Consider the following 26,452-nt stretch of genomic DNA (forward strand, 5'->3'; position numbering starts at 1 on the left):
CTTTCATTCAATCATCATTGGTGTTAAGCAGATTTGAAACAAACGAGCAACAAGTTGATGAAGGCAAGCCTTAATCTACGCGGTATGCATCTATTTTTACTTGCACCTGTCTGCATCACTGAATATGACACTCGCATGCACAAAGAACCATAGGAAAGAATGCAGACATCTATAATAGGATAGATACTATTGTACCTCACTAGTTATAGTTTAACTCATCATTTCATTAAGACTTGTGCACACTGAACTCTTTTAACACAATTATCTGAGATGCCTGCAGTGCTTATCTTTATCAGCTTTCCTTTGATATCATGAATAAAGCAAACATAACTTTTCATAATGCATACATATAGCCTATAGATACATAATCATGAGTCAGTCAATCTAATCATGATTGAAAGTATTTCTAACAGAAATTAAATGGAAAAAATGTAATGAATATAAAGTATTTATAAATGTTTCTGACTGGTTGAGAAAACGGTTTCTCCAAACGTCAGCATTTCTCAACACAAAGGTACTGCATGCATAGAGTAGGCTGCAAACTTTTTTCTTTTGTATCGTTTCTTTCACATACATATGAAATGCGATGAAGGCTGCTGCGTTCAACTGACCTTGAAGGTGCATGCACACATACACACACCGGGCTGTCCTCCCTGGGAGTTTAATTACTGCATTACTGACATAGAAAGCTCCATCCACAAAACGGGTCCTCCACATTGACTGCGAAAACCCAGAGATGCATTGGTATTATCCTGTTTCACTGGCCCATGTCTCCTCCCTGTGTGACTGGTCCTGCGCGCTCATCACCATAATGTGACCCTCCTGCCTCCTGCACTGCTGCACATGCACATGGTGGGAGGCAGCCGGGCCGTGCCAAAGAAAACGGAATGTTTTAATTTGTGCAATATGTACATGAGCTTTGGCTTTGCTGTTATAGAGAATAATAAATAAGAGCGCTTGTAGTAAATTCAGTAGGACATGGTCATTATCCACTGTGATACGTACAGTATTGTATCACGGCCTCTGTATCGTGATATAGTATCCATATCGTATCATGGCCTTTGTATCGTGACATGTATCGTATCATGGCCTCTGTATCGTGATACGTATCGTATTGTGAGGTTGTAGGTAATAACCAGCCCTAGTGGCAGTGGCTCAGGAGTGAAAAAGCAAAGCCGTTTGGGAACCACAAGTCCAGGCTTGGTGCCAATTGCCAAACTGTCCTTGAGACTCAAGGACACTTTGGCAATTGGCAAGGCTTGAGTACTCTTCGATAGTTACTAGGGCTGGGCAATAATGACAATTATACAACAGGTAGTTCCGACAAAGCAATCTGATTGGTTGAAATAGCTATCTATGATAATAATGAGCATTACGGCACACCGTGACGATAACCAGTATAATCGCACTGCTCCGTGAGTTACATCCTTATCCCTTTTATGCCCAAATGTAAACATATCAGCTGTGCTGGGTCCTGTCCCAGCTATGCTAAGCGATTACGCTAGTAGTTTTCTTTTTTCTTTTTTGGATATTGTTTTCATTCAAGGTTTTCAATTTTTATACAAGACATACAAAAACACAAGACAATCCAAGAAGAAAGAAAGAATATAATAATAATAACAAAAACACAGAAATCATCCTTAAACTAAAAAAAGGAAAGAGAGAGAAATAAATGCATCGTTAAATAGTATACTTGTTCACTTTACATCTTACATCGTAAGATACAGAGCTTAGGAAGAGGAACAAACAGTATTGGCAATAAAAAAAAATCATTTTAAAGGGAGGACTGATCAAAATAAGGACCACTTTTCATGAAAACGTTCAGGTTCCCCAAGTGTACTCGATTTTAGTTTCTCCAGTTTAAGGCAGCCCAGTAAGTCACCACCCAGTGCCTCTACGCAGGGGCAGAGTCCAATTTCCAGTTGAGTAAAATAAGCGTCTGGCCAGAAGAGTGGCATAGGAACCCTAGCAGTTTTCATGGGAAGTTCAAGGACATAGTAGCTAAATGTGGCATCATTTTTTTTTTACATTTCTATCGAATATATTAATTACAATGAAATTGAGTTGACGTGTTTTTCTTTAGGGTAAATGTTCTATAATCCTAATATTACACTCGAGGGTGTGTTTACCGTGATTATCGGCACTTCAGCGCTTCCTGCAGCAACGTTATTGTGCCAATAATCATGGTAGCATTCAATATTGCTTAAATATAGAAATATCAAAATATCTTTAAACGACTACCTCAATAACATTGTTGTGATGATAATTTCTTATTGTGAAGGTAATAGCTTTTTATTTAAAAATAAATAAATATATATATATATATATAGCGGTGCCAGCCACACCAACAACTGACCAGTGTGTCTGTCTGTCTGTCTGTCTGTCTGTCTGTCTGTCTGTCTGTCTGTCTGTCTGTCTGTCTGTCTGTCTGTCTGTCTGTCTGTCTGTCTGTCTGTCTGTCTGTCTGTCTGTCTGTCCGTCTGTCTGTCTGTATGTATGAGTAGTACATTCAAGTGGTGCTGTTGAGCAGCCTAAGGCACCGCTCACTCCCACTGGTAGATCCTTTTGCTAGATCAGCAGAAGGATAGCTGACCTGTTCTGACATCACAATGATGTTGCAAATGAGTTCCATCCTTATCCCTTTTATGCCCATATATGGAGATCCCTGATGTCATCAATATCATTCCAGCTCAGCAGAAGGATATACTGTAGCTGACCTGTTCTGACATCACAATGATGTTGCAAATGAATTCCATCCATGTCCATTTTATGCCTATATATGGAGATCCCTGATGTCATCAATATTAAACCTCATCCCAGCTCATCCATATTTGGGAAATTATGGCCACATTTTGGCCAACTTAAACAACCAACTGCAACGTGAGTCACACCTGCAAATGAATTCCATCCTTATCCCTTGCATGTCCATATATGGAGATCCCTGATGTCATTAATATTACCCCCATATCTGGGAATGCTCATATATGGACATTGTGTCAGTCTCATGTGGTCTATGATTGCGACCGTAAGGTCGCAGTTTAGTATGAAAACCTCCACCGGCCGTCCGTCGGTCACACGTGCGGTCGACCGCACGTCACACGTGCGGTCGACGTGTGATGAGGTCACGATGAGTCATCTATGCCCAAATATAGATTTCTAGGTCAGATGGCCCATAGAGTTTGTGATGTCAAACCTAGCAACCCAATATAAACAAACCTGATGTCAGACCTGAAGTATCCTTTTATACCCATATATGGAGATACAGAGATCTCCATATATGGGCATATTAGAAAGCCCATATATGGGCATATACGGATGACATCAGGGATATCCATATATGGGCATAAAAGGGACAAGGGCTTACAGTTAAGAGATCTCCATATATGGGCATATCAGAAAGCCCATATATGTTCATATACTGATGACATCAGGAATATCCATATATGGGCATAAAAGGGACAAGGACTTACAGTTAAGAGATCTCCATATATGGGCATAAAGGGACAAGGACTGTTACAGTAGATATAGAGATGTCCATATATGGGCATAAATGAACAAGGACTGACAAACACTGAGATCTCCATATAACCTATGGGAATATAAGGGACGAGGACTGTCAGCTTGTAGACCTATTTTCTAAATATTGTTGTACATTAAAAACTTGAAATGGGTCGTTCTGCATAGTACTTGGGATTTGTTGATGTAAATGTTCACATAGAGTGTAATAATTGGTAAAACAAACTTTTGGCCTATTTGTGGAGATAAGCGACCAACGGTCGCTTATCTCCCGATTAGCTATGATGTCAGATGAGTGTAGACATACTGTGTAGCGAGTTGTGTGATTTTAGGGCAAAAACTGTAGGAGCAGTGTTTAAAAATGTGTTTTAAAAAAGCGGCCTGAAGGTGGCGCTATATGGGACAGATCCATGTTGAAGACATGAGTGTAGACGTGTACCGATTTGCGTGATTTTGGGGCAGAGATTGTAGGAGCTGTGTCCGTAAATGTGTTTTGCAAGAACCGGCCTCATGGTGGCGCTATAGAAGAGGGGCATGTGAGAAAAGAGGAGATCCATGTTGATGAGACATCTCTTTGTCTGTGGCAGAGCAACGCGGTGAGCAGGCGATTTGGGGGCGTCATTTGGTTGGTTTTTTTTGCTTTTTGGTGGGGGTCCCTGGGGGTCCCTGGAGCTGCGGGAGTCCCTGGAAGGGTGGAGGTTGTGGATTGGCAGACAAGGATTGTGTGTGGAAAATTTCACATGGATAGGGGCAACAATGTCATTTCGTAGTTTTTTAGCTTTTTGGCGGGGGTCCCTGGGGGTCCCTGGAGCTGCGGGGGTCCGTGGAAGGGTGGAGGTTGTAGATTGGCAGACAAGGAGTGTGTGTGGAAAACTTCACATGGATAGGGGCAACGATGGGGGAGATATGAGTAGGGCAAAAGTGTGACGTGACGTGACGTGACGTGACAGACAGACTGACGGACTGACGGACTGACAGACAGACAGGCGGTGGAGGTTTTGATAGTAACTGCGACCTGACGGTCGCAATAATATTCAGATTAAAGCTTGACCGAAAGTGTGTGAGACCACCATATGTAGGCATGGGAAACAATCATGGAAAAAGGAGATTTACATAGCCTAAATCCTCTTAACTCACTGTACTGTAGCTGTAGCTCAGACTGAAACCAATAGACCGGGGGTTCCCGTGAGGATAATCTGAGCAATACATGACTTTGTGTGTATGTCCATTGTCCATGTGTATATCGTCGTTGTCGGATGAAAACCTTGTATGTCCAAAACCGTTCGTTTTGCATTTTTCATTTTAATAATTATTTAAACTAGTGAAAACAGCCGATCTACAAGCACACAACGCCTCGTACCGAAAGGCAGTGTGTGCTTGTAGATCGCTGTTTTCACTACTTTTGTGCGCCGACCTTGTATGAAGCAGGGCTTTACTTTGCGAAAGAATGGACACATTTGAAACTTGGAGATACAAGGTTTCCACCTCTCCCTATCTGTACGTCCCTTTTCTGATTGGATAATATGATGATCATCTTCATACTGTGTACATCATCATCATAGGGTGCACTTATTGTGCTACTCGAACACAAAGAGAATACTGAACAGTATTCTCTTTTTAACCCATTAAAAACTGGGAAAGCATCTGTGTAACCACTTTAACCATCATTTTATAGCTATTCAAAAATCACAGCTAGTGTGAAATGTTTATGAACTAATTTCATTAAGCGTCCCGCGAAGCTTGGCCAATGTGGGAGTACAACAAACTTTGGGCGCTTTGTACCAAGATGTAGGCCAAGCTTTGCGGGCCCCGAAGCTTGGCCAGATGTTGGAACTTAGCTCCCTCCAGGAGCACCGCTCAAAAATTGCAGATGTACAAGCTCATAGCACTTCACGCTAGGAGCTTGTAGATCTGCTATTTTGGAAAGATCTTTGCTTCGAGAGGGGAGGTCCCTGGAACAAAGAGACGGGGGTCCGCGGCCAAATACATATCATTTTGGGGGTCCTTGGCATGAAAAGGTTTGAGCACCACTGATATAGCAACATGCGTTTTTCAGAAAACTTGAAACGATTTAGAAGACATTTATAGAATAGGCCTCAGAATGGGTTAAAGGGATATTTCACTTTAAAAAAAAGTTGTAATTTTATCGTCTAATCAGGCTTTTATGAACACCCTGAACAGTTTTTAAGTTGCTTGATTCAATATTTAGATATTTGATGTAAATGTTATCAGGCCCAGGGTCTCTCTCCATACACACCCATTATAACTTCAAACTCCATTTTAACCATAATAGATTAATTAAAAACACCCATTATTTTTTTTCTAGTGACTCATAATACCCTTAATAATTCATTTTGTATTACATTTTTCCCATTTTCCCAAGGAATTATTAAAAATAAAATATAAGAGTTTGAAGTTACAATGGGTGTGTATGGGTAGAGGCCCTGGGCCTGGAGGTCCTGATAACATTTACATCAAAATATCTAAATATTGAATCAAGCAAATTAAAAACTGTTCAGGGTGTTCATAAAAGCCTGATTAGACGATAAAATGACCAAAAGTGTTTTTGAAAGTGGAATATCCTATTTAACTGTAGGTCAAACAAACCTCTCCAACTGATCCAAAATGCCGCGGCACGACTGGTCTTCAACCAGCCTAAGTTCTCACATGTCTCTCCCATTCTCCGCAGCCTCCACTGGCTCCCGGTTGCGGCCCGCACTGAATACAAAACACTGATGCTGACCTTCAAAGCAGCCAAAGGTATGACTCCTCCATACCCCTACACCCCCACCCGTTCACTTAGATCAGCCAACACAGGGATGCTGACAGAACCCTCGCTAAAAACCCCAGGGCAAAAATCCACTCTTCCGAGACAGTTTGCCCTCCTGGCCCCAAAGTTGTGGAATAAACTCCCTGTCGCACTTAGAACAACGGACTCACTCGCTAGCTTTCGCCTTGGACTGAAGACCCACCTGTTCAGACTCCACCTAAACCCATAGCACTACTGAAACACTCAATGACCTTACATGAAGCTAGTTAGCATTTGTTTTTAGGTTTTTTAGAACCTTTATTTCCTTGATTGATTATATTGTTTCCTAGATAGATATTCATTTGCATTTGTTATATTGCTGTTGATGTACTGATATATTATCTTGTTGTGATGTTTTATCAGCTTATTGTAAATCGCTTTGGATTAAAAGCGTCTGCTAAATATCTAAACTGTAAACTGTAAACAGAAGAACCTGACTCTGTAGGACAGGCTTCTGTCTCACATGCAGCGACTAGAGAGCAGAACAGGAAGCAGAGGAACTTCCTGTCACTTCCTGTGCACACATTTGATTCTAGAAAGGAAGGAAGAACTCAGTCTGAGACAGAAGAGAACACAACGATTCAAACTTGCAGGAATACAGACCAAGCTCTTGAGACAGTTGAAAACAGTATGCCTCTGCCATCAGAAACACCTGAGTGTGATTTGGCACCTTGTTAAATAGCCAGGCAATTTGGCCTTGACCCAGCCCTGCTATGACATCATTAATTAACAATTAAATAAGCAACAATTGCTCAAATGGCTCTTACAAATATTATAATATGATGTTTGTGGTGATGAAAGAGTTAGAACTATTCATTTTTATGACATGTTAAAATACAGTGACAAGATTGTATTTATTTATTATTATTTGGATCAACGCTTTGTGTCATTGAATGACTAAGCTACTGCTTGCCGGCTTATCATGCTGTAATATGTAGAGGTTCAGGCTTTTTCTAAATATCAAACTTGAATGTAACCTCCTTGGGTGGGACTAGGTAGTAGTGTAAGTTGTGGCCTGGGCAGGTGTGCCGTCACAGAGAGCATAACTCTGTCATAGATTCGATATTGTCACAAACATGTAGCTGTAAATCCATGTGGGCCTTTTAGAGAGCAAGGAGGAAATGGGATCTCATAAAGTTTTTTAATCATACTGTTCATACCTTACCATTTATTCAGTCAATTACTATTGATCAAACAAAAATGAGAAAGTTGACACAAAGTTTACTGCCTTTTAATTTCTTATTTATTAAAAGCACATTGTTAGAGAACCCAAACACTGAATAGCCAACCTATAGAAAAAAGAGCAGATCAAGTACAAGTTTTCTTAGCATTGAGGGTTTACAGTAAGTGGTTAACTGTCTGAAAACACAGTTGGTAGCGCTGTCAAAGATGTCTATGAAGATAGCTATAAAATCTTTGAAAAGGTTTAATCTGCAACATAGTAGTGGGGGTCCCTGCTTTATCTCTCTCTCAGCTAAGGAATCCTTGGCCTGAAAGCATTTCTGTTCTGGACTTGACGTCTTTGATGGCGTCCTGGACCCACTTCTGAGTTGGGTCAACACAGAAAGTTTTTTGAGATTTCATTTTGAACCTGTAACAGACAAAGAGAGACATTTCATGACTAAGGATTGCAGCCAGGGTACCCGTTGTACTTAAATGCATTTGTTTAGTATCTGTACAAAGACAAATATTTTACTTTTGACTACACTATTATACATTTCTAGGAAGGGACCCCTGGGCACCAAACTTACAAAATACTGTCTACATTATAAATGAACCACTTAAGTTCTATTTCAAAAATAGTTAAATAGTTGTCTAATAGGCTCAATGCAGTACTACACGCTTTTTTGGCGAACCAGGCTTAATTGGTTTTTTCCGCATCGCAACAGAGTTCGAATGAGCGTACACACCAATGCAAACAAACCGCACTTCCAGACAACACGCTTCAGGGTTTGTTTTAATCGTTCTAATAAAACATCCAGGTGTGAAGGCAAGGCTGGGCGATATTAGGAAAAGCTTCGATATTCGATAACGTTGTTGAATACCACAATATTACTCACAATATTAGTAAAAACAATTGTATTATATAGTTTTAATATTTTTTTCTGCTTTAGGCCCTAACCCAGATAATGAATAGCATATCCATGCATGCACAGTACACATATAATAGTCCGGGAGCCGTGGGGGTGAACGTGGATTCGCCTGTAAAAGTTTTTTTCTCAACTGATTATTGTAGCTTGGGGTCACCTCTTAAGGATTCAAGATGATGACCAGTGATATCCATTGATCATTTTTTATTATTAACCCCTTAATGCCTGAAACACAAGAAATCCACCCAGGAGGAAAATACCCAGAAAAAGATTTTTTTCTGGATATTTAAGGAGGATCTTAGGGGTCTAACTAGGGGTTTGTCATGATGCTGAATCCATTGCAGGCATTTGTTTTGCACAAAAAACATTCCGTGGGCTAGAAATGGCCTCAGAAAACAATACACGTATGGGTGAGTATTCATGTTAGTCGGAGGCCTTAGGGTTTTTTTTCTCGTGCTAATCAGTCTAAAAGTGCAAAATGTTGCACAGATGTAGCTCAGGGCATGCTCTAATGATTTAGCTAGGGCGCCCGAGTCTGCGACATTCGGGGTCGCCACAGCGGCCAAATCAAGTTGGGCTCCCATCGACTTTAGTGATGAAAAGTGATGAGTCAGAGTTGTGTGGGTGCTGTGGTGACCCCGAAGGTCGCCGACTCGGGCGCCCTAGCTAAATCATTAGAGCATGCCCTATATCCATTTTTCAACAACGGTTTTATTGAAATAACACCTGGTTACAAATGGACTGCTTTTTTGCATGTGCTATTGTGCATGCATAGTGTGTCTGTTAATTAATTTGACACATACACCAATATCTCATTTCAAGCCGTCTTCGTCCGGTATGTAGGCTATACCTTGCATGTTGATACCTCGATGAAGGTACATTTTCGATATATTGCCCAGCCTTACCTTTGGTAGGCCACGGGCTATAGGACAGGGCTTAACTGTTCAAGGTTTACATTGATTGGTAAATACAATATTAAATATAACCTAATACTCACACAATGCCTTCCTTAGCACAGTCCTTGTATGTGTGTTGGAATGTCAGCACTTTGTTCTTAGGCAGGCGATGGGGATAATACTTGAAGCAACACGCAGCTGGACGATAGCTGTCTGGAAGTAGAGTGAGAAAGAGACACACAGTTAGCTAGTGTATAGACTTGGACTTGACTTTGACATTGTCTCAGTAATGCTTAAAACCACAAGAGCCAATAAACTTACTGTCTAATGCCAGGACATCCAGGAGCATGCAGGCCACAAGAATAACTGGTATCTTCTTCACCATCATCATCATTAGGATTATGGTTGCAGTCTGTCAGTCAATACCTGCCACGCTGTACTGTATATATCCAGTTGATTAGCTCTCTCTCTCTCTCTCTCTCTCTCTCTCTCTCTCTCTCTCTCTCTCTCTCTCTCTCTCTCTGTGTGTGACTTATGTCACTTATGCGTAACTGCATGTCTATTATGTGTTTAGTGGGTGGAAACTTGTGGGTGGGGTGGGGGGAGTTGGGGTACCTAGAATGAAGGAAACTAACTGTGGTCGATGTTTAATTTAAGAACAGAAAGCTGAGAGATTATGTTAACAGCCTCATCCTGAATGAGCGGATGCAAAGGCATATCTACTTACTGCACATGCGATTCTTGTACATGCTGTAATATTTCAATGTTATACAGACATTCTTATTTGTATAATGATATTATCATACTTATTTAGTAGGCCCTATATGTTTTCCTATCCTCTCTTTCTAGTCATATGTCTGAGAGCCCTACTTCCAATGTATGTATTCTCAATACTTACTTCATTTTCATAATTTATAGGTTGCACTGTATGGTAGGCTACCTGCTGTTTGGTCAGAGGCAGGCAAGACGAGTTTCTTTTATCAAGGACCTTAGTCTTGAATTGATCTGTAGGCAAAACTCAAACTGGAACATTCATTGCCAGGATTTTAAAAGGCGGAGAAGAACGGATATCTTGTCTATATCCGACTCCTACTTTTAAACCCTGTTGTACCAATGCTGTACTTTTAGATGCTTTTAATTGTTTGTTTAACAGCTTGTTTACGTGGGTTGTTTTTTTATACTGCTTTGGCAAAGTCTCACTTGTAAAAACGTAACCTCATTGTGACTTCCTGGTTAAATAAAGGTTACACATGCACTCACGCACGCACGCACATACACAAACACAGACAGAGTGTGAAGAGGCCTTGTGGGCCCAGGCCAAGGTGGGACAGCCACAGTGCTACCACTACCAACAACCTTGTGGGCCCTATTATGAAACAGGTCTTTTTTAGATTAGATTAGATTAGAGTTTATTTGTCATTGTAACAATACAGTACAGGTACAGGCACAGTTTCATTGTCAACGATCAACTCATTTCCAAAGTACAGTACACATACAAGCACATTCACAGTACAACGAAATGAATTTGTGCATTTAAGGGTGCACGGCTGCTGCCATGTACGGCGCTGCCACTAGCCCTTTCTTGCTGAAGAGAAAAAGATTTGAGAGAGGGGGGTGCACGCTGTGCGTGTGGGTGAGGGGGGGGGGGGGGGTGCAGGAATGCTTGGGCGATAAAAAAAACACTGCTCCCATACAACACCTCCCGATTGTGGAGGAACTGCCTGGGAGAAGGAAAAAAGAAGCCCTGACAAACGTTGGGGGGGGGGGGGGGGGGGGGTGAAGGCGGGTGTATGGTTGTGTGTGTGTGCATGCGTGTAAGTCTGGGATTCATGTTTGTGTTAGCGTTAGAAGTGTAGAAGCTTCCAGATAGAGCACTGAGCAGAGCAGAGCACTGAGCAGAGGGTCCTGCAGCAGTTTTGTCTTGTCAATCAGTATTTTTTAATTTTTTAATCCAAGTTTTAACAGTAGTGTGTATGGTCTCTTATAACCTGAAAAATAGTATTTCTGAACTGAAGTGGATTTTAATGACTGAAGTTGGATTGAGCCTATGCTCCAGATACAATCTGGGTGAGGCCCAGGCTCTTTGTTAGCCTGCTGCCACCAGGCTCCACCAAACCAGCATTAGCCACCAAACACTGGATTCTACCTGCCTAGCATCAGCCAACTAACACCAGGCTAAACCAGCCAGCAGCAGCCAGGTTACACGGTCGAAAGCAGCCATCACCACCAGCTCCGGAGTTGCCTGCACCACCAGGCCCACAGCAGCCTTCACCACCAGGTCGGCAGCCTGCACCACCAGGCCCACAGCAGCCTCACCACCAGGTTGGCAGCCTGCACCACCAGGCCCACAGCAGCCTCCAACACCAGGCCGGCAGCAGCCTGCCCTGCATCACCAGGTCCAGAGCAGCCTGCCGGGCACCACCAGGCCTTGCCTGAGTAGCCTGAACCACCAGGCCCACAGCGGCCTGCACCACCAGGCCCACAGAGGCTTGCACCACCAGGCCCACAGCGGCCTGCACCACCAGGCCCACAGAGGCCTGCACCACCAGGCCCACAGAGGCCTGCACCACCAGGCCCACAGAGGCCTGCACCACCAGGCTCACAGAGGCCTGCACCACCAGGCCCACAGTGGCCTGCACCACCAGGCCCGGAGCAGCAGCAACCAGCACCACCAAACACTAGGCTGATATTAGATTTAATTAATAAAGAAAACAAGTTATGTTTCCTGCTAGGAGACTATAACATTGATTTATTTAAAAAAGAACATGCAGCAATTGCTGATTTCCTAAATTCCATGTACTCTAACTGTCTTTATCCTGTGATTTACAGGCCAACAAGAGTGACCAGTTCTTCTGCCACTCTTATTGATAACATCTTTACAAATTCTTTGAACGATGTAGCACAATCAGGTATTCTACTAACGGACATATCAGATCACTTTCCTGTATTCCTGTACAAAATGTCTTTTCGCTGGTGTCAGTGCGATAACACAGCATAGCTATGCAGACGTCCTTGGCCCAGCCCCAACCCGAAAGTCATAACACCAGGTGTCCGTGAGGGAGTAGGCATGAGGGGGGTGGGGGGTGGGAAAGGCTTCCTTCACAGTGTCTTCTTCTTGGGGGAATGCAGTGGGGGGGTCCAATCCGTTGAATTCAGCTTGTTTTAGAGCGAGTGAATACAATAGAATATTCACTCTAGTGTCTGTTTCCTGGTCCTTCAAATAGGGCAGAGAATCTCTCCATCAAGATGTTGAGTTTACGATCCATCTCCATGTTGTTGTCTCCGTAACGCCTCAGTTCAGCGATCCACGTAGTGAGTCTGTCCAAGATCATATCCAGCCGTCGATCCATCTCCAGAATGTTTTCCCCGTTACGTTTCACTTCAGTGTTCGCATCAGTCTGGGCACTCACGGCCTTCTCCAGGGTGGTCTCTGCATCACGTTTCAGTTCAATGATCGCCCCGTTCAGAGACCCCACAGCCCTACCAAGTTCAATTAGCATGGCAGGCAGCTTGTTGGCTCCTTGAAGTGCTGCCGTCTTGCAAATCTTACGATAAACCAGGGCAATGCCCGTTCCAATCAGCAAAAATCCTGTTATCAACAGTCCGAAAATATACAAATCCTCAATATCTTCAACGGTCAAGACCGCCAGACACAGGACTTTGAAGTTGTTCAGATAATCTTGAGTGTATCCCGCGGCGAATGTTCCGTCCGGGCATGTGGGCTCCCCCGAGCCAGATTTTCTTGATGAGAATAGGTAGTCGAAAGTATTCAGGGACCAGATAATCATATCCATATTTAGTTTGGTAGTTTGGTAGTAACGAAGACAGTGTAAAAGAAAAACTCTCCGTAAAGCAGCGGGTAGACACACGAGGGAGGAAGAGAGATAGAGAGAGCTAGAGAGATGCGACCGCCTTCTTTGAGAGCTGGAGCAAGAACCTTATGCCTTATGCCTTAACTTCTTTACCTTTTTTTCACTATTTTGAAAAACATTTTTAAATACTTCAAATGCTGATCTACATCTGCACGTTGTGAACTTGCAGATCTTATATTAATATATATTAATATTTTAAAAACAAAAACATAATAGTAAAAAAAGGCAAAGAAGTTAAGGCATAAGGCATAAGACCTGGATCATAATAGGGCCCTGTGTGTCTTGTCAGCCAATGGGCCCACGACCCCATGTCAACAACAGTGTCCCAAACATCCCAGACCACCATAGCCTCGTAAACCACCAACTTCCGGAAGTCGCGTGGGCATTAATTCCATAAGATTGCTTCTGAAAACAAATGAAATGTGTTTTCCGGAAGTTGGTGGTTTACTAGGCTACCTTTGCCTATGGTTGCCCACCCCTCTAATGTATTATGTCATTCTTGCCATGACAAAACTGCAAGCAGTTCAGGGTTCGAGTTATGTGGGGGCCAATGGGGGCTTAGCCCACATAGATAAGGTCTGGGACCCCATAGTCAAAAACCCCTATGGGGTCTCTTTTTTTTCCTAAGTGTTTTTTGTTTTGTTTTTTTTTCTCTCCCCTGCGCTCTCTGGCTCTCATCAACACAAACGTAACCTCTCAGTGGCATGTAGGTGCTATTTGGCTACTATTTTCCAGGACAATTTCAAAATAAACATGTTGAATGATCGATTGTATAGATGAAAAAAATAAAATAAAGACTCTTGTTTTGAAATGCGCTTCTGTGCAGAGAGGAAATGGCTTTCATAGGATGAGCCTTTAACGTTCGTCCACTCTGTCGTCAGTGCGTATCTTGCGCCCTGATGGACTCGTGGTGAAATTAACAACACACAGGCATAAAGGAATATAACAGAACACCAAGACAAGACCATGTAGGCTATAAAGGCATTAAACATCGTCCTGCTCGTCTCATCGTCACTCTGTCAACAATTGGTGAGTGAGTCGTGGCTAAATAGAGTTGGAGTAATGATGGATGCTATGCTGCTAGCTAACACTGTTTTGGCTAGCGTTGTGGACACATTGTATGGGTCCTGAAAATAGCAGATCTAGAAGTTCACAACGCAGCGCGAAGCGACTCCTTGTGAGCTTGTAGATCGGCTATTTTCACTTCTACTTGTTTGGGTTTAGTTTCTCTTGGTTCACGGGCTAAAAAGTTTGGGAAGCAATACCATAATGCTTGCTGTAGTAGAACAGTGGTGTAAAATTAAGTAGATAACTGAAAAGCTTTTGGAACTGAATGATTATATGATACTGGTGTTGTCTGTCTGTTGGAGTGTTGGTACCAAGAATTCCATCTACTATATAGACTATCTTGCTGGCTGGTGCATGTGGAAAGGGGCAAAGGGAAAGTGTAGTGTGCCGTTCCCGATTGTTTAGCAAAAAAAAACCCGCGGAAACCCGAATAAAATGCGTTAAAAACGCGATCAAAACCGTGAAAAACCGCCAATTTTCGCGCGCGCGAGACGTGCACGCGCGCTTCCCGCGCGTGCATGCCCCCCCCCCCCCATGTAGGGCCCCCATAGTTCTGGGAGTATAACTCGAACACTGAAGCAGTTTATCCATATTTTAATGAACCACAACACTAACAATGTAGGTGACTATTTATAACCCTTTTCTGAGCATAATGTTCATATGATAGGTCTTAACTAATGCTCAGTGGTGGAAAAAGTACTGCATTTCTTTAGTAAAAGTATCAATACTGCAATATAGAAATAATCTGTTACAAGTAAAAGTCTGTAATTCAATATTTGCTTGAGTAAAGGTACAAAAGAAGGAATCTACAAAGTAACTAAAGTTTTCAAATTGTAGAGGAGTAAAAGTGTAATATTTGACTCTGAGATGTCGTGGAGTAGATGTAAAGTATACTGAAAACTGGAAATACTCAAGTAAAGTAGGCTACAAATACCTCAAAATTATACTCAAGTAGGCCTACAGTAGGCTACTTAAATAAATGTACTTAGTTACTTTACACCAGGGGTCTTCCATGTTTTCAGGCCAAAGACCCCTTAATTGAGAGAGAGATGAAGCAGGGACCCCCACAACCTTTTAGATTCCATATAGTTTCATCGTTTGACAGCACAATCGTCAGTGTATTTTGGATTCATGTCAATTCATTCATGAATTCATGTCCACTTGAACCGTCAATACTTAAAATACACTTGGCCTTTCACTCTGTACTTAGTCTGCTCTTTTACCCCTATACACCAAACCTCTTTGTCGAAAATAGCCGATCTACAAGCTCACAACGCCTCGCAGCGCAAGGCGTTGTGAGCTTGTAGATCTGCTATTTTTGGCTAAAGTTCTCAGAATATGGATGCTATAGGGTTCAAATCATTAAGGAGAAAAAAGGTTTCTATCACACAAAGATTTGGAGGACCCCCTGTAGTAACTCTGAGGACCCCCTAGGGGTCCCGGACCCCCTGTTGAAGACCCCTACTTTACACCACTGCTAATGTTCATTATAAGTCTGTACTTGATCTGCATCTCAGAGGTGGGCTGTTGACAGTTCAGTCATCCTCAATAGTAATGTCAAACAACTTTTTAAATTCACGCAAGATTTACTTTCCAAGAAGACAGTTTCCATTTCGCTTTGGAATCCCCACTGATGACGTCATCAGTATGCAGGTTTCAGAATCGTCCACTCCACAACCCACCTGTGAGACCAGAGAGTAGATGGAAATTGTACCATCTTATAATGAGCATACTGTATACAATGAATGCACAGAACGTTTCACAAGCATGATCACAAACCAAAAGAGCGAATAAATAAATGTTAATAAAATGTTAGTGTTATTATAACAGGGCCATGAGAGGTGAAGTTTATACAAGCAGCACAGAGAAGAGGTAGGCCTACAATTAATGTCTCAGCTGTAGCGACACAGCAAAACAACTGTCTTCTGACTCCATCTGCTGGCCACAATCAATACCAAACTTATTTTTTTTTGTACTAACCCAAGTTATGGTATATTCTGTTATGTTATAAATGATTAATTTGATCATAGGCCTATCATTTATTGTATTGTAGTTATCCTGGAATGTATTGCAACAACAAAAGAAAGAACTTCAATATCTATCTCTTTTGATATTTTCTCCTGACAGTACTGACGGCTCCTCAGTCCTTCTTTTTTAGTAGAAACATAGTAGCCTAACAGCTATCTGCAGACTTTGTCAAGTCTCTTACACATCTGCCATTCACTGTCTTAACAGCATGGGTTAATGCAGTTCAGTCACACGTATCATAATGTATATACAGCATTGAAAAATGTTAACTGTCTTGTTAAAGACGGGGTGAAATCAAAAACATGTTTTTCACACTTTTAGAGCATATCTGTAGTGATAATATGGCCATACCTAACACTAGATGCCAAAAAAATAGAAAATAAACAATTTTTGTGTATATTTATATCAAAGGTCCCTAAATAGGCCATTCTTAATTACTTCCTGTGAACAGAAATTCAAAAAGTGATGACATAGATAGAGTTTTTGAATATAAATGAACCTTTGATTACATTCACCTGTTTGTTTCCCATTGCTGGCTCCCATTACTCCCATTACTCAGATTTGAAATCCCATCGCCTGAAGGGCTGGTCCCCTCGGATAGGTTCAGAAACACACAGGCTTCCTTTTCAAACTGAAACTTCAAAATAAAATACCCAAAATAGTCATTTCATTGGTTCTTTAAGAAGAAAATAATGAAATCTACCAAATACTAGTTTCTGATCTTAGTGACTTATGTTTGTATAGTTCCAGAGCTGGAAATCAATCAACACAGACACACACACAAATGTCAAGTTTAAAGGTTTATTTATGATCGAAAAAAGGATTTTCATTGTCATTTTAAAGTTTGGCCTGGTGATGGCACTAGAGCAAAGGTCATGTCATGGAGTCATCTCATCAAAACCAATAGTTTCTTCTCCCTTCCGGGACCATGAAACTTCTTGCAATCTAGACTAGTCGCCATTACTTTTCAAGACATTTTGACAATATTTTCTTATTTTGTTTAGACTGATAGGTTACTGGCTTATCTGTGATCCTAGTTTACTGAGGCACACTGATGTATCAGATATCAGCAGATATCAGGTCAAAAACATGCTCAAGTACCTCAAGTGTCCATTCCATGCTAAAGTAGGATATTGAGTTAGATTAAAGCACTTAAAAAGGCTTTCCTTATGTGAGACTATGGATTTAGGTATAGCAATGTAAAAATATTGACTAAAATATTCTACTGTCTCTGCTATAGGCCTGCCGCCTACATATTTATATTGTAAAATCTGATGGCTTGGTATTTATAAAAACTCGCCAATAAATCTCACTCACATTTGCCTAGTTCAATGTGAGCATTTTTCGGTATGTAATCTAGATTATAGCATAAACCGGGGTATTTCAATTACTCATTAAAATATAGCTATTTTTGTTCACCATTCTATGTTCCTGTCTTGATGTGTCAAATATTAACATTTTAATAGTATACCATTTATACAGTATAATAGTTACTTTGAGATTGGCTCCAGATCTATACAGTAGTCTACCCATGAACAAAGTGTTTCAACAAGACGTCATAACAGACATGTAAGGCTCTGGCATGGGGAAGCAAGCAAACACTCTGTGGTTTTAAAAGTAATATTGAGATGAGGATGTGAAAACATGAATCTACCATTTGTTGTACTGATGGTTACAGCTCTGCACGACATGCAGAATTTTGAAGAATCGACTATGAGAAAAAATGCTGTGGTTACTATAGAACATTGTTTCTCAAAGTGAGGTCTGAAGACCCCCAGGGGTCCTTGTGGGGGTTCCATGGGGTCCCCAGCAAAATTATTATTGTATCACAATCACTTTAACCACTTTATCCATTTATATGTTGGCTATTAAAAAATAGCAGATCTACAAGCTCACAGCGCGTCCACTTAATGCAAAGATGCGAGCTTGTGCATCTGATATTTTTTAAAATGTTTGAAATATATCGTTTTTTTTAGTTTTTTTTTTTTACTTTACTTCTGGGGGGGGGGGGGGGGGGGGGTCTGGGGCCAAATACATATCAATTTGGGGGTCCTTGCCATAAAAAGGTTTGAGAATAGACTTTCCTTCCATATTTACCTCAATACATGAATACATACAATAAAACAATTAGCACAAAGTTCAAAATGCAAACAATAGTGAAAATAAATGTTACACATTAGAATCGTACTTAAACATGAATGCCTTTGTTCACAGTAGATTACGAAGCCAATTACTGCATCTTTGCTATTTGCTTATACAGTACCTATAAATAATGTTTTAACACTCTGCTGATTATATTGGTACTAAGGAGTGGACCCAACTTGTGTAATATTAACTTTTTATCAGTATTAACCCTATGAATACTGGTGTCCTATTCTGGGGTGGACATTGCGTGAAAAACCTATGGCGAAGACTAGAGTATGTATTGGGGAAAAGGAGGGGGCCAAGTATAGAGTCCGATCAACAAATATAGGGTTTAAGTGGTTAATTAAATATTAATTTCACAGATAAAGTGGTTGGCATGTGAACAGGTAATGTCATTCCATCTATCTAAAGGCTCAGGACGAAGATTGTAGTTCTCAGCACAATCTTCTTCTTTGCTTGTTTCTTCTCCATTATTATCAGGTTGTGGAGGATACCAGAAACTGTCAAGATAGAGTACAGCCAAATACTTTTTATTTTCCATAAACCTGACACACAATTCAAATTCCTTTGTCTTAAAATGAGACACTAGTTTCTTGCATAATCATTTGCAAGGGGATGATAGCTTTGGAGCAAAAAGTTGACATTTCCAATTAACTTTTAAGCTATAGCTATTTAATTAAGTACTTGTACATAACCCAAGGACAACTAATATTATACATATGCTCTTGACTATCATTTTTGATACCTTTTGCTTTTGTTGAGCGGTGTTCCATCTACCCATTTCCACACTCCTTCTTCAACTCGGTCAGTCAGACCAATCCAGACTCTTTTGTCAAGCGATACCACAAATCCCTGTAGGCAAGAAACATGCATTATGATGTGATAAATATCTTTTATCTTTTAATAACATGATACTGTATGTGACAGAGATCAGATTACTTTATTTGTATATCCCTTAATCACAGTTACCGTCTCAAAGGTCGTTACAGGCTCACGTTTAACAAACACCTCTGTCCTTATAGGCCCTCAATCGGACATGGAAAGAAACCAAGTGAGCAATATTCACATGCAAACAAAAGAAGAGAAGAACAGCTGGCAGGATTACTGTGAAACTTGCCTCGCAGTTGATGATGAACAATACTGATTTAGAGCTAGAGTTAGGGACAGGTAGTTTTTTTAAGAAGGGTAAAAATATATATATATTTACTGTCACATTTTAATATCAAAATAAATCATAGCACAACATATTGTGACACCCCTAGGGAGGGTTAATCTTTTTTATTTTATCTCTTGGTGAGGGTCATTGCATTTTTTTACAGTCATAGGGAGGGTCATGGCATTTTATTTCAGGGCACATACATTTTCTCCAGGGGTACTCTTCTTTAAAAAACGGAGTGGGTCTGTCTGCAGACCACAGATTAGGGGGCGGATTGTGGGGGGGATGCTATTGGATAGTATGAGAATGAATCAATCCGCCCCCTGGAATCTCAATCCACCCCCTATGACGTTGCACGGACGGGGCGGAAATGAGCCCAGGGGGTCCCCGGACCCCCAAGAGAACCAGGGACCACCCTCCCCACCCCAAACCCGAGTTAAGACACCCATCTGGGCCACTTTCCACCCAGCACCACCCTCTTCACCTCCGTGATGGAGGGTGTGCTCACTTTGTGCGGGAGGATTTTTCAAAGGACAGGGGCAGGGGAGATTTGCCCAGGCTCTGGTACCTCCAGAGCACCAGGGCCGACTCTCCACACCCTCTAGCCCGACTCGGGGCTCCCTCCTCGGCCACTTTCCACCCAGAGCCGGCCTCTATACCTCCGTGATGGAGGAAGTTCCCACTTTGCTCAGGAGAGTTTTACAAAGGAAGGAAGGGGGGAGAGAGCTTGGGAGCCTGGAGCTCGGAGCTCCAGGGCCCAGGGGCCGGCCCCTCACTGCTCGAGGCCGACCTGGGGGCCTCGGCCTCGGCCGAGGGACCACCCACGGACCCCCTGGAGCCCGAAAAAAAAAAAATCCATAGCGGATACCCAAGCTCGCCAAACGCTTTAGGCTCCTATTCTACCGCCCTTTGGGCCTCGCGCTCGAGCCTGGTACCGTTGGAACCGGCTCGCCGCCCCGCACACGATGGTGCCATCGCGGACCCCCAGGGCCGACGCCAGGCCCCGAAAACCGGGCCTGGCGACCTCCAGGGACCACCGGGGACCACCAGCGGGGGTCCCCGGAGGTCCCTGGCGGGCCTCCGAGCACCGCCGCCCGGGGACCACCACCAGGGACCCCCGCGGACCCCCAGGGCCCAAAAACCGGCCTGGGGACCACTTTTTCTTCTAAGTCCAGCTGGACTTAGAAGAAAAAACGGCTTGTCGTTTTTTCTTCTAAGTCCAACTGGACTTAGAAGAAAAACGGCTTCAGTTTTTCTTAATAATTTCGTTTGGTTTAATAATTATAGTCAATCAATGGGAATAAAGGGCATAAAATGAGTGTCATACACCTTTAAGGGCAGACGGAGAGGATCCACCGGATGCTATTGGATAGTATGAGAAGGAATCAATCCGCCCCCTGGAATCTCAATCCACCCCCTATGAGCCTCACAGCCCGCCTCCCAAAAGACCCCGCCCATCTGTGGTCTGCAGACATACCCACTTGGGTCCCTTAGGCTACAGTTTAGAATAGAAGGTTTAAGCCATTAAAACTTTACAAAACGTTACAAATAAATATACTATGTATGCTATTCTAGCTTGTTTCAGTCCCTCTCTAGTGGTATCAGTATGTACACGTGTCACTTTTTGCTGGTGCAACAAACCCATACAGTTGCCTATAATTGATTGATTAATGCTGATTGATTACAAGACAAATGAGAAATCAGTGTGCACAACTCAGTATGGAAGACAGTCACAGAGTGGATATCAATCAATTAAAAAATAAAGACAGAATAGTACAATAGCAGTATAGTCTCTCTCTGTGTCTGTAGTCTCTGCTTATCTGTCTCATACCTGCTCCTCATGGCTGTTGATGATCACCAGGTCAGCTCCTCTCTCCTGACAGTACTGACGGCTCCTCACCCAGTCCTTCTTTTCAGTGGAAATGTAGTAACAGCTATTTCCAAACTTTGTCCAGTAGTCTTTTTTACATCCGCCAGTCACTGTTTTAACAGCATGGGTTAATTATTTTCAGTCACACAGATCCTAACGTACAGCATTGCAAAATACATGGAAAAGTATGAAAAAAATTAATATACTTCAATGAATGATATGATATTACCATAATACATACATTTGTCATATTGTTTTTTCAGGGTGTTGTGCCTGTCCAGTAGCTGGTCTCTCTCATCAGTCATGTTGGTGTAAGCTACCTTTAACTGCATCAGCTCCACTTTCCACTCTGATTCGTCTCTGGTGACTGGTTTGCACATAAACAAAATATCAGTGTTGACAGTCAAAACCAGAACCTCATACGTATTCTGTCATGACCTGTGTTTTGTCATCTTGGAGACAAGAACATATACTCACAGTGTACACACAGCAGGCCTATGATCCCAACCAGTAGGAGAAGACACAGCAGCAGCAGACACCTTACAGCTTTAGAGGGAGCAAATATAATATGAAAATAGGAGGAAATACTTGACTTGTAAAAGCCTCACTGTTCATTTAACTTGGAGAGTATAAACATTTATATTATACTTAAGTTAACAGTTTGAGTGTGTGCGTGCAGATGTACATCTGCATCTGTGTCTGTGATTGGATGTGTATGTTAACATGTTCACACGTAAAGTTTTTCATTCAATCATTCAAATTACTGTCATTCATCCAGACAGTCTGCATTTCCTTCCGATGCAACAATGGAAAACAAACATTTTGTCGCTCCAGTCCATCCATCCATCGATCTTCAACTGCTTATCCGGAGTCGGGTCACGGGGGCAGCAGCTCCAGCTGAGAGCTCCAAACTTCCCTCTCCAGAGCAACATAAGAAACTTCCTCCTGGGGGATCCCGGGGGGTTCCCAGGCCAGAGTACCACACATAACCACATGCATACATGTAAATGACCCGAGTTACCTGCAGTTCCTCCTGTGTTTGGAGAGGGAGTAGAATGGGAGCGGATCACATCATTATTGATGTAGATATCTTCTCCTTCTTTCCCTGCCAATTGTCTGTTGCTCTTGTTGTCCAGCGGTTTCTCTACATTGGCGTAAATGTCATCCATTTACATAAATGTCATCCAAGTCCAGAGACGGAGCTCTATAACTTTTACAGAGTCAATTGTTGTTAGGTTTAAATCAAATCCCCAGTAATGAGACAGATGGAAGCATGGCGCTCAACATTAGCTATTTTCAAGACGAAAGCAAAGCCACAGAGGAGAGAGAAGTGATAGTGTATGGATGAAGGAACCTGGTCTGTTCTCTTATCTGGTCACTTTCCTTTCCTCTTTTTTGTGGTGTATGTAGGCTATGGGTGTGTGCATGTGTTGCTCATCTTTTTTTGTCAGATCTGTGAACAGGATGTGAGCATGTTGATGGTGAGAGCTATATGGGTCTCTGTGGAGAAAGATATCAAGAATCAAAAGGGTCCATGCACTCATGCAGCTACAAACAGCAAAATGTTGGTGTGGCATTTTCCACCAGACTGTGCAACAACAGCACCAGTAAGACTCCCTAATCGGGAGATAAGCGACCGTTGGTCGCTTATCTCCACAAATAGGCCAAAAGTTTGTTTTACCAATTATCAAGACATACGGGCAGTTGACAGTTTGCCATGGTTACTCATTGAAGTTGAATCTCCATATATGGAGATAACCTACGCATCACACTAAGTCTGACCTCACCAGCCCATATTTGGGCATGAGCAACTTATGTCTCCATATATGGAGATATGATGACATCACACAGTCCTCAGCCGATGATGTGGCGTGATGTCATACAATACACAAACGAGCCCTACAGTATAAAGGGGCAATTCTTGCCAGGAAAGAAGCATTTCTTCGACTCAGACCTTATCGCCAGGGTTGGCTTATAGCAGCTGTCGGTAGGACCATATATGGATTCTGTTAGTGTGGATCTCCTAACAGGGCATCATCTGGGATACAATCCCTTTTATGCCCATATATGGAGATCCCTAACAGAATCCCTTTCATGCCCATATATGGAGATCCCTAACAGAATCCCTTTTATGCCCATATATGGAGATCCCTAACAGCATCCCTTTTATGCCCATATATGGAGATCACTAACAGCTAACAGAATCCCTTTTATGCCCATATATGGAGATCCCTAACAAATCCCTTTTATGCCCATATATGGAGTTCCCTAACAGAATCCCTTTTATGCCCATATATGGAGATCCCTAACAGAATCCCTTTTATGCCCATATATGGAGATCCCTAACAGAATCCCTTTTATGCCCATATATGGAGATCCCTAACAGAATCCCTTGTATGCCCATATATGGAGATCCCTAACAGAATCCCTTTTATGCCCATATATGGAGATCCCTAACAGAATCCCTTTTATGCCCATATATTATGGAGAAATCCCTGCTGTGAGTATCTGACATCAGTGTGATGTCACCTGTTTATGCCCATATATGGAGATCCCTGCTCTGCGTATCTGGTTGCTATGGTAAACAGTTGGTTGCTAGGGTAAAAAAACATGGTTGCTATGGTAAACAGTTGGTTGCTAGGGTAAACAGTTGGTTGCTAGGGTAAAACCATGGTTGCTAAGGTGGTTGCTAACGTACACTAACAGACCAGCAACAACAGACTGTTGCCACAGCAACGTACACAAAGGTTTGTGTACACATGTGGTGTGATGTCATACTGATGCGGAGATATGAGCAGGGCAAAGGTGTGACGTGTGACGTGTGACCGACCGACCGACCGACCGACCGACCGAACCGACGGCCGGTGGAGGTTTTGATACTAAACTGCGACCTACGGCCGCAATTACAATATACACAAACAAGAATACATAAGATATCAAAGGATTAAGAACCAGTAAGACTCCCTAATCGGGAGATAAGCGACCGTTGGTCGCTTATCTCCACAAACAATATGTCAAAATCGTCTAGGAAGGATGGTGTGAGTCATGCTGGCAGTATGACATCACACCGTACACAAATGACCCTTATATAAGACCGGCATTATCTACCGACAGATTAGTAACAAGATGTCAAAATCGTTGAAGGTTGAATCTCCAGATATGGAGATAACCAACACATCCCTCCATATATGGAGATAACCGACGAATCTCACTAAGTCTGACCTCACAAGTCCCATATTTGGACACGAACAACATATAACTCCATATATAGAGACATATATGATACTACTCATTGCGACTTTTATGCCCAATTGCCCATATATGGAGATATCATCAGCCATGCCCTTTTATGCCCATATATGGAGATATCATCTGTCTGTCACTTCTATGTCCAAATATGGAGTTCTGTGTCAGCCATTCCCACATATTTCAAATTAGTGACATACTACAAGGGGACAAATACTCATATTTGTTGATTATTTTGGTTTCTATGGTTACCAGATAAAGATATTTCACTTTGCACAATTTGTTGATTTTTAGTTGCTATGGTTACTTGATAAAGGCCTTTCACTCGTTTGTTGATATTTTGCCACACATGATCTCCAAATTTGGGCATGGTGCACAGTCACAGTGACATCATAGCTAGTGACATCACCAGCAGCGAAGCTAGCAGTGTGATTGCGGAGATATGAGCAGGGCAAAGGTGTGACGTGTGACGTGTGACCGACCGACCGACCGACCGACCGACCGACCGACCGACCGACCGACGGACGGCCGGTGGAGGTTTTCATAGTAAACTGCTCCCTGACGGTCGCAATTAGGTTAAAATGCACTGGCAATGCACACACTGACCTCCTGTAAATAATACTTTTGCAGTGAAAGAATTTTGCAGCAATTTTGTATCACACTTTACAGAATGTGCAGTAAGGCGGTATATAAATCAGTGTTGGGGGAAGGCTGCAGACTCTTTATCAAGCTTAGTTTAGACTCATGTTCATGTGACTGGTCATGGTAAGTGAAGTGTTGATAATTCAGTTAAGTGTCATATTCATTATGACACCTGTAGCGCCAAATCCTATATTTGGTGCTACTGGCTGCTGATAGTCAGGGAGTTTAACGTGACAAGAAACTGCTGTCCAGATGTCCATTGAATCTATAAACAAAAATTATATTTATTCTATTATAGTTGCAGCATAGTAGTTGTCAGTTACTTGCATGAAAATAATTAAATAAAACAAACAAATGAAGCTCACAGCCTCCTGAACACAGGTACAAAACTGTTTGCCTCTCCTATCAATAATAACCTTGGCAACTCAACCTTGGCCTTGATTGGCATGACATTATCACAATAAGCAACATGGCTCAAATGGCTCTTACAACACCAGTACAACAAAGTATACATTTGTCTTTAGAGTCTGACATTTACAGCTGTGTGCTGGCTTGAGTTGCATTATTATTTTTTAAATGGTTTGATTGCCATCATAAAGATTAGTTTTCTTGTTTTCCAGGAAAGTGGGCTTTATGGACAAAGGATTTCATCAGACAGTGTGTTTTGTGTTTGCAAACAGTTGCATCTCAGATAAGCAGAAAATGGCATGCAGAAAGCTAGTAATGTGGTGAAACCTGTGGTTAATTGTTCTTGTTCAATGTTATTTTCTACTCTACCACTGTTATTTCATACTGTATAGTATCTGTATCTGTATCTGTTCATAGACAGTGTCAGTAAGAACCGAGTACAAATTATTTAGAATTAACCTACAACGCGAGGGGACTCTGCATACCCGGACATTGTGGTAGAACACGTGCACACAGGCACAGTGGCTCAGGAGGAAGAGTGGTCGTAGTGTTGACTTCCTTTTTTCACTGATGAAAACCAAATAAAAACTAAACAAAAACTAAGCTACAGTATGATGACTAAATCCAAGATTAAATATATTGACAAGTTTGTCAACAAATAAAAACTAGACAATGTTACCAAGTGGAGAAGAGATCCAGTAGAAAT

At 42.0% G+C, this 26,452-nt stretch overlaps 1 protein-coding gene and 1 long non-coding RNA gene across 2 annotated transcripts; both read right to left on the reverse strand.

Moving 5' to 3' along the window:
* Window positions 1-7,613: 7,613 nt before the first annotated feature.
* On the reverse strand, window positions 7,614-9,788 carry LOC308290510. Its single transcript, XR_013962295.1, has 3 exons — window positions 9,633-9,788; window positions 9,413-9,524; window positions 7,614-7,916 (listed from the first exon to the last, which is right to left on the reverse strand). It is a non-coding gene; the product is annotated as an uncharacterized lncRNA (long non-coding RNA).
* An 11,505-nt stretch (window positions 9,789-21,293) lies between these two features.
* On the reverse strand, window positions 21,294-22,619 carry LOC308289957 (C-type lectin domain family 12 member B-like; the record flags this gene model as incomplete). Its single annotated transcript, XM_080731737.1, has 4 exons — window positions 21,294-21,560; window positions 21,692-21,817; window positions 21,928-21,996; window positions 22,472-22,619. The coding sequence occupies 4 exons, from the start codon at window positions 22,617-22,619 to the stop codon at window positions 21,406-21,408; spliced, it is 498 nt and encodes a 165-aa protein (XP_080587863.1). The 3' UTR covers window positions 21,294-21,405.
* Between the last annotated feature and the right edge of the window lie 3,833 nt (window positions 22,620-26,452).

Source organism: Nannobrachium achirus (genome assembly GCF_963921795.1).
Source record: "Nannobrachium achirus genome assembly, chromosome: 8".
Classification (NCBI taxonomy): domain Eukaryota; kingdom Metazoa; phylum Chordata; class Actinopteri; order Myctophiformes; family Myctophidae; genus Nannobrachium; species Nannobrachium achirus.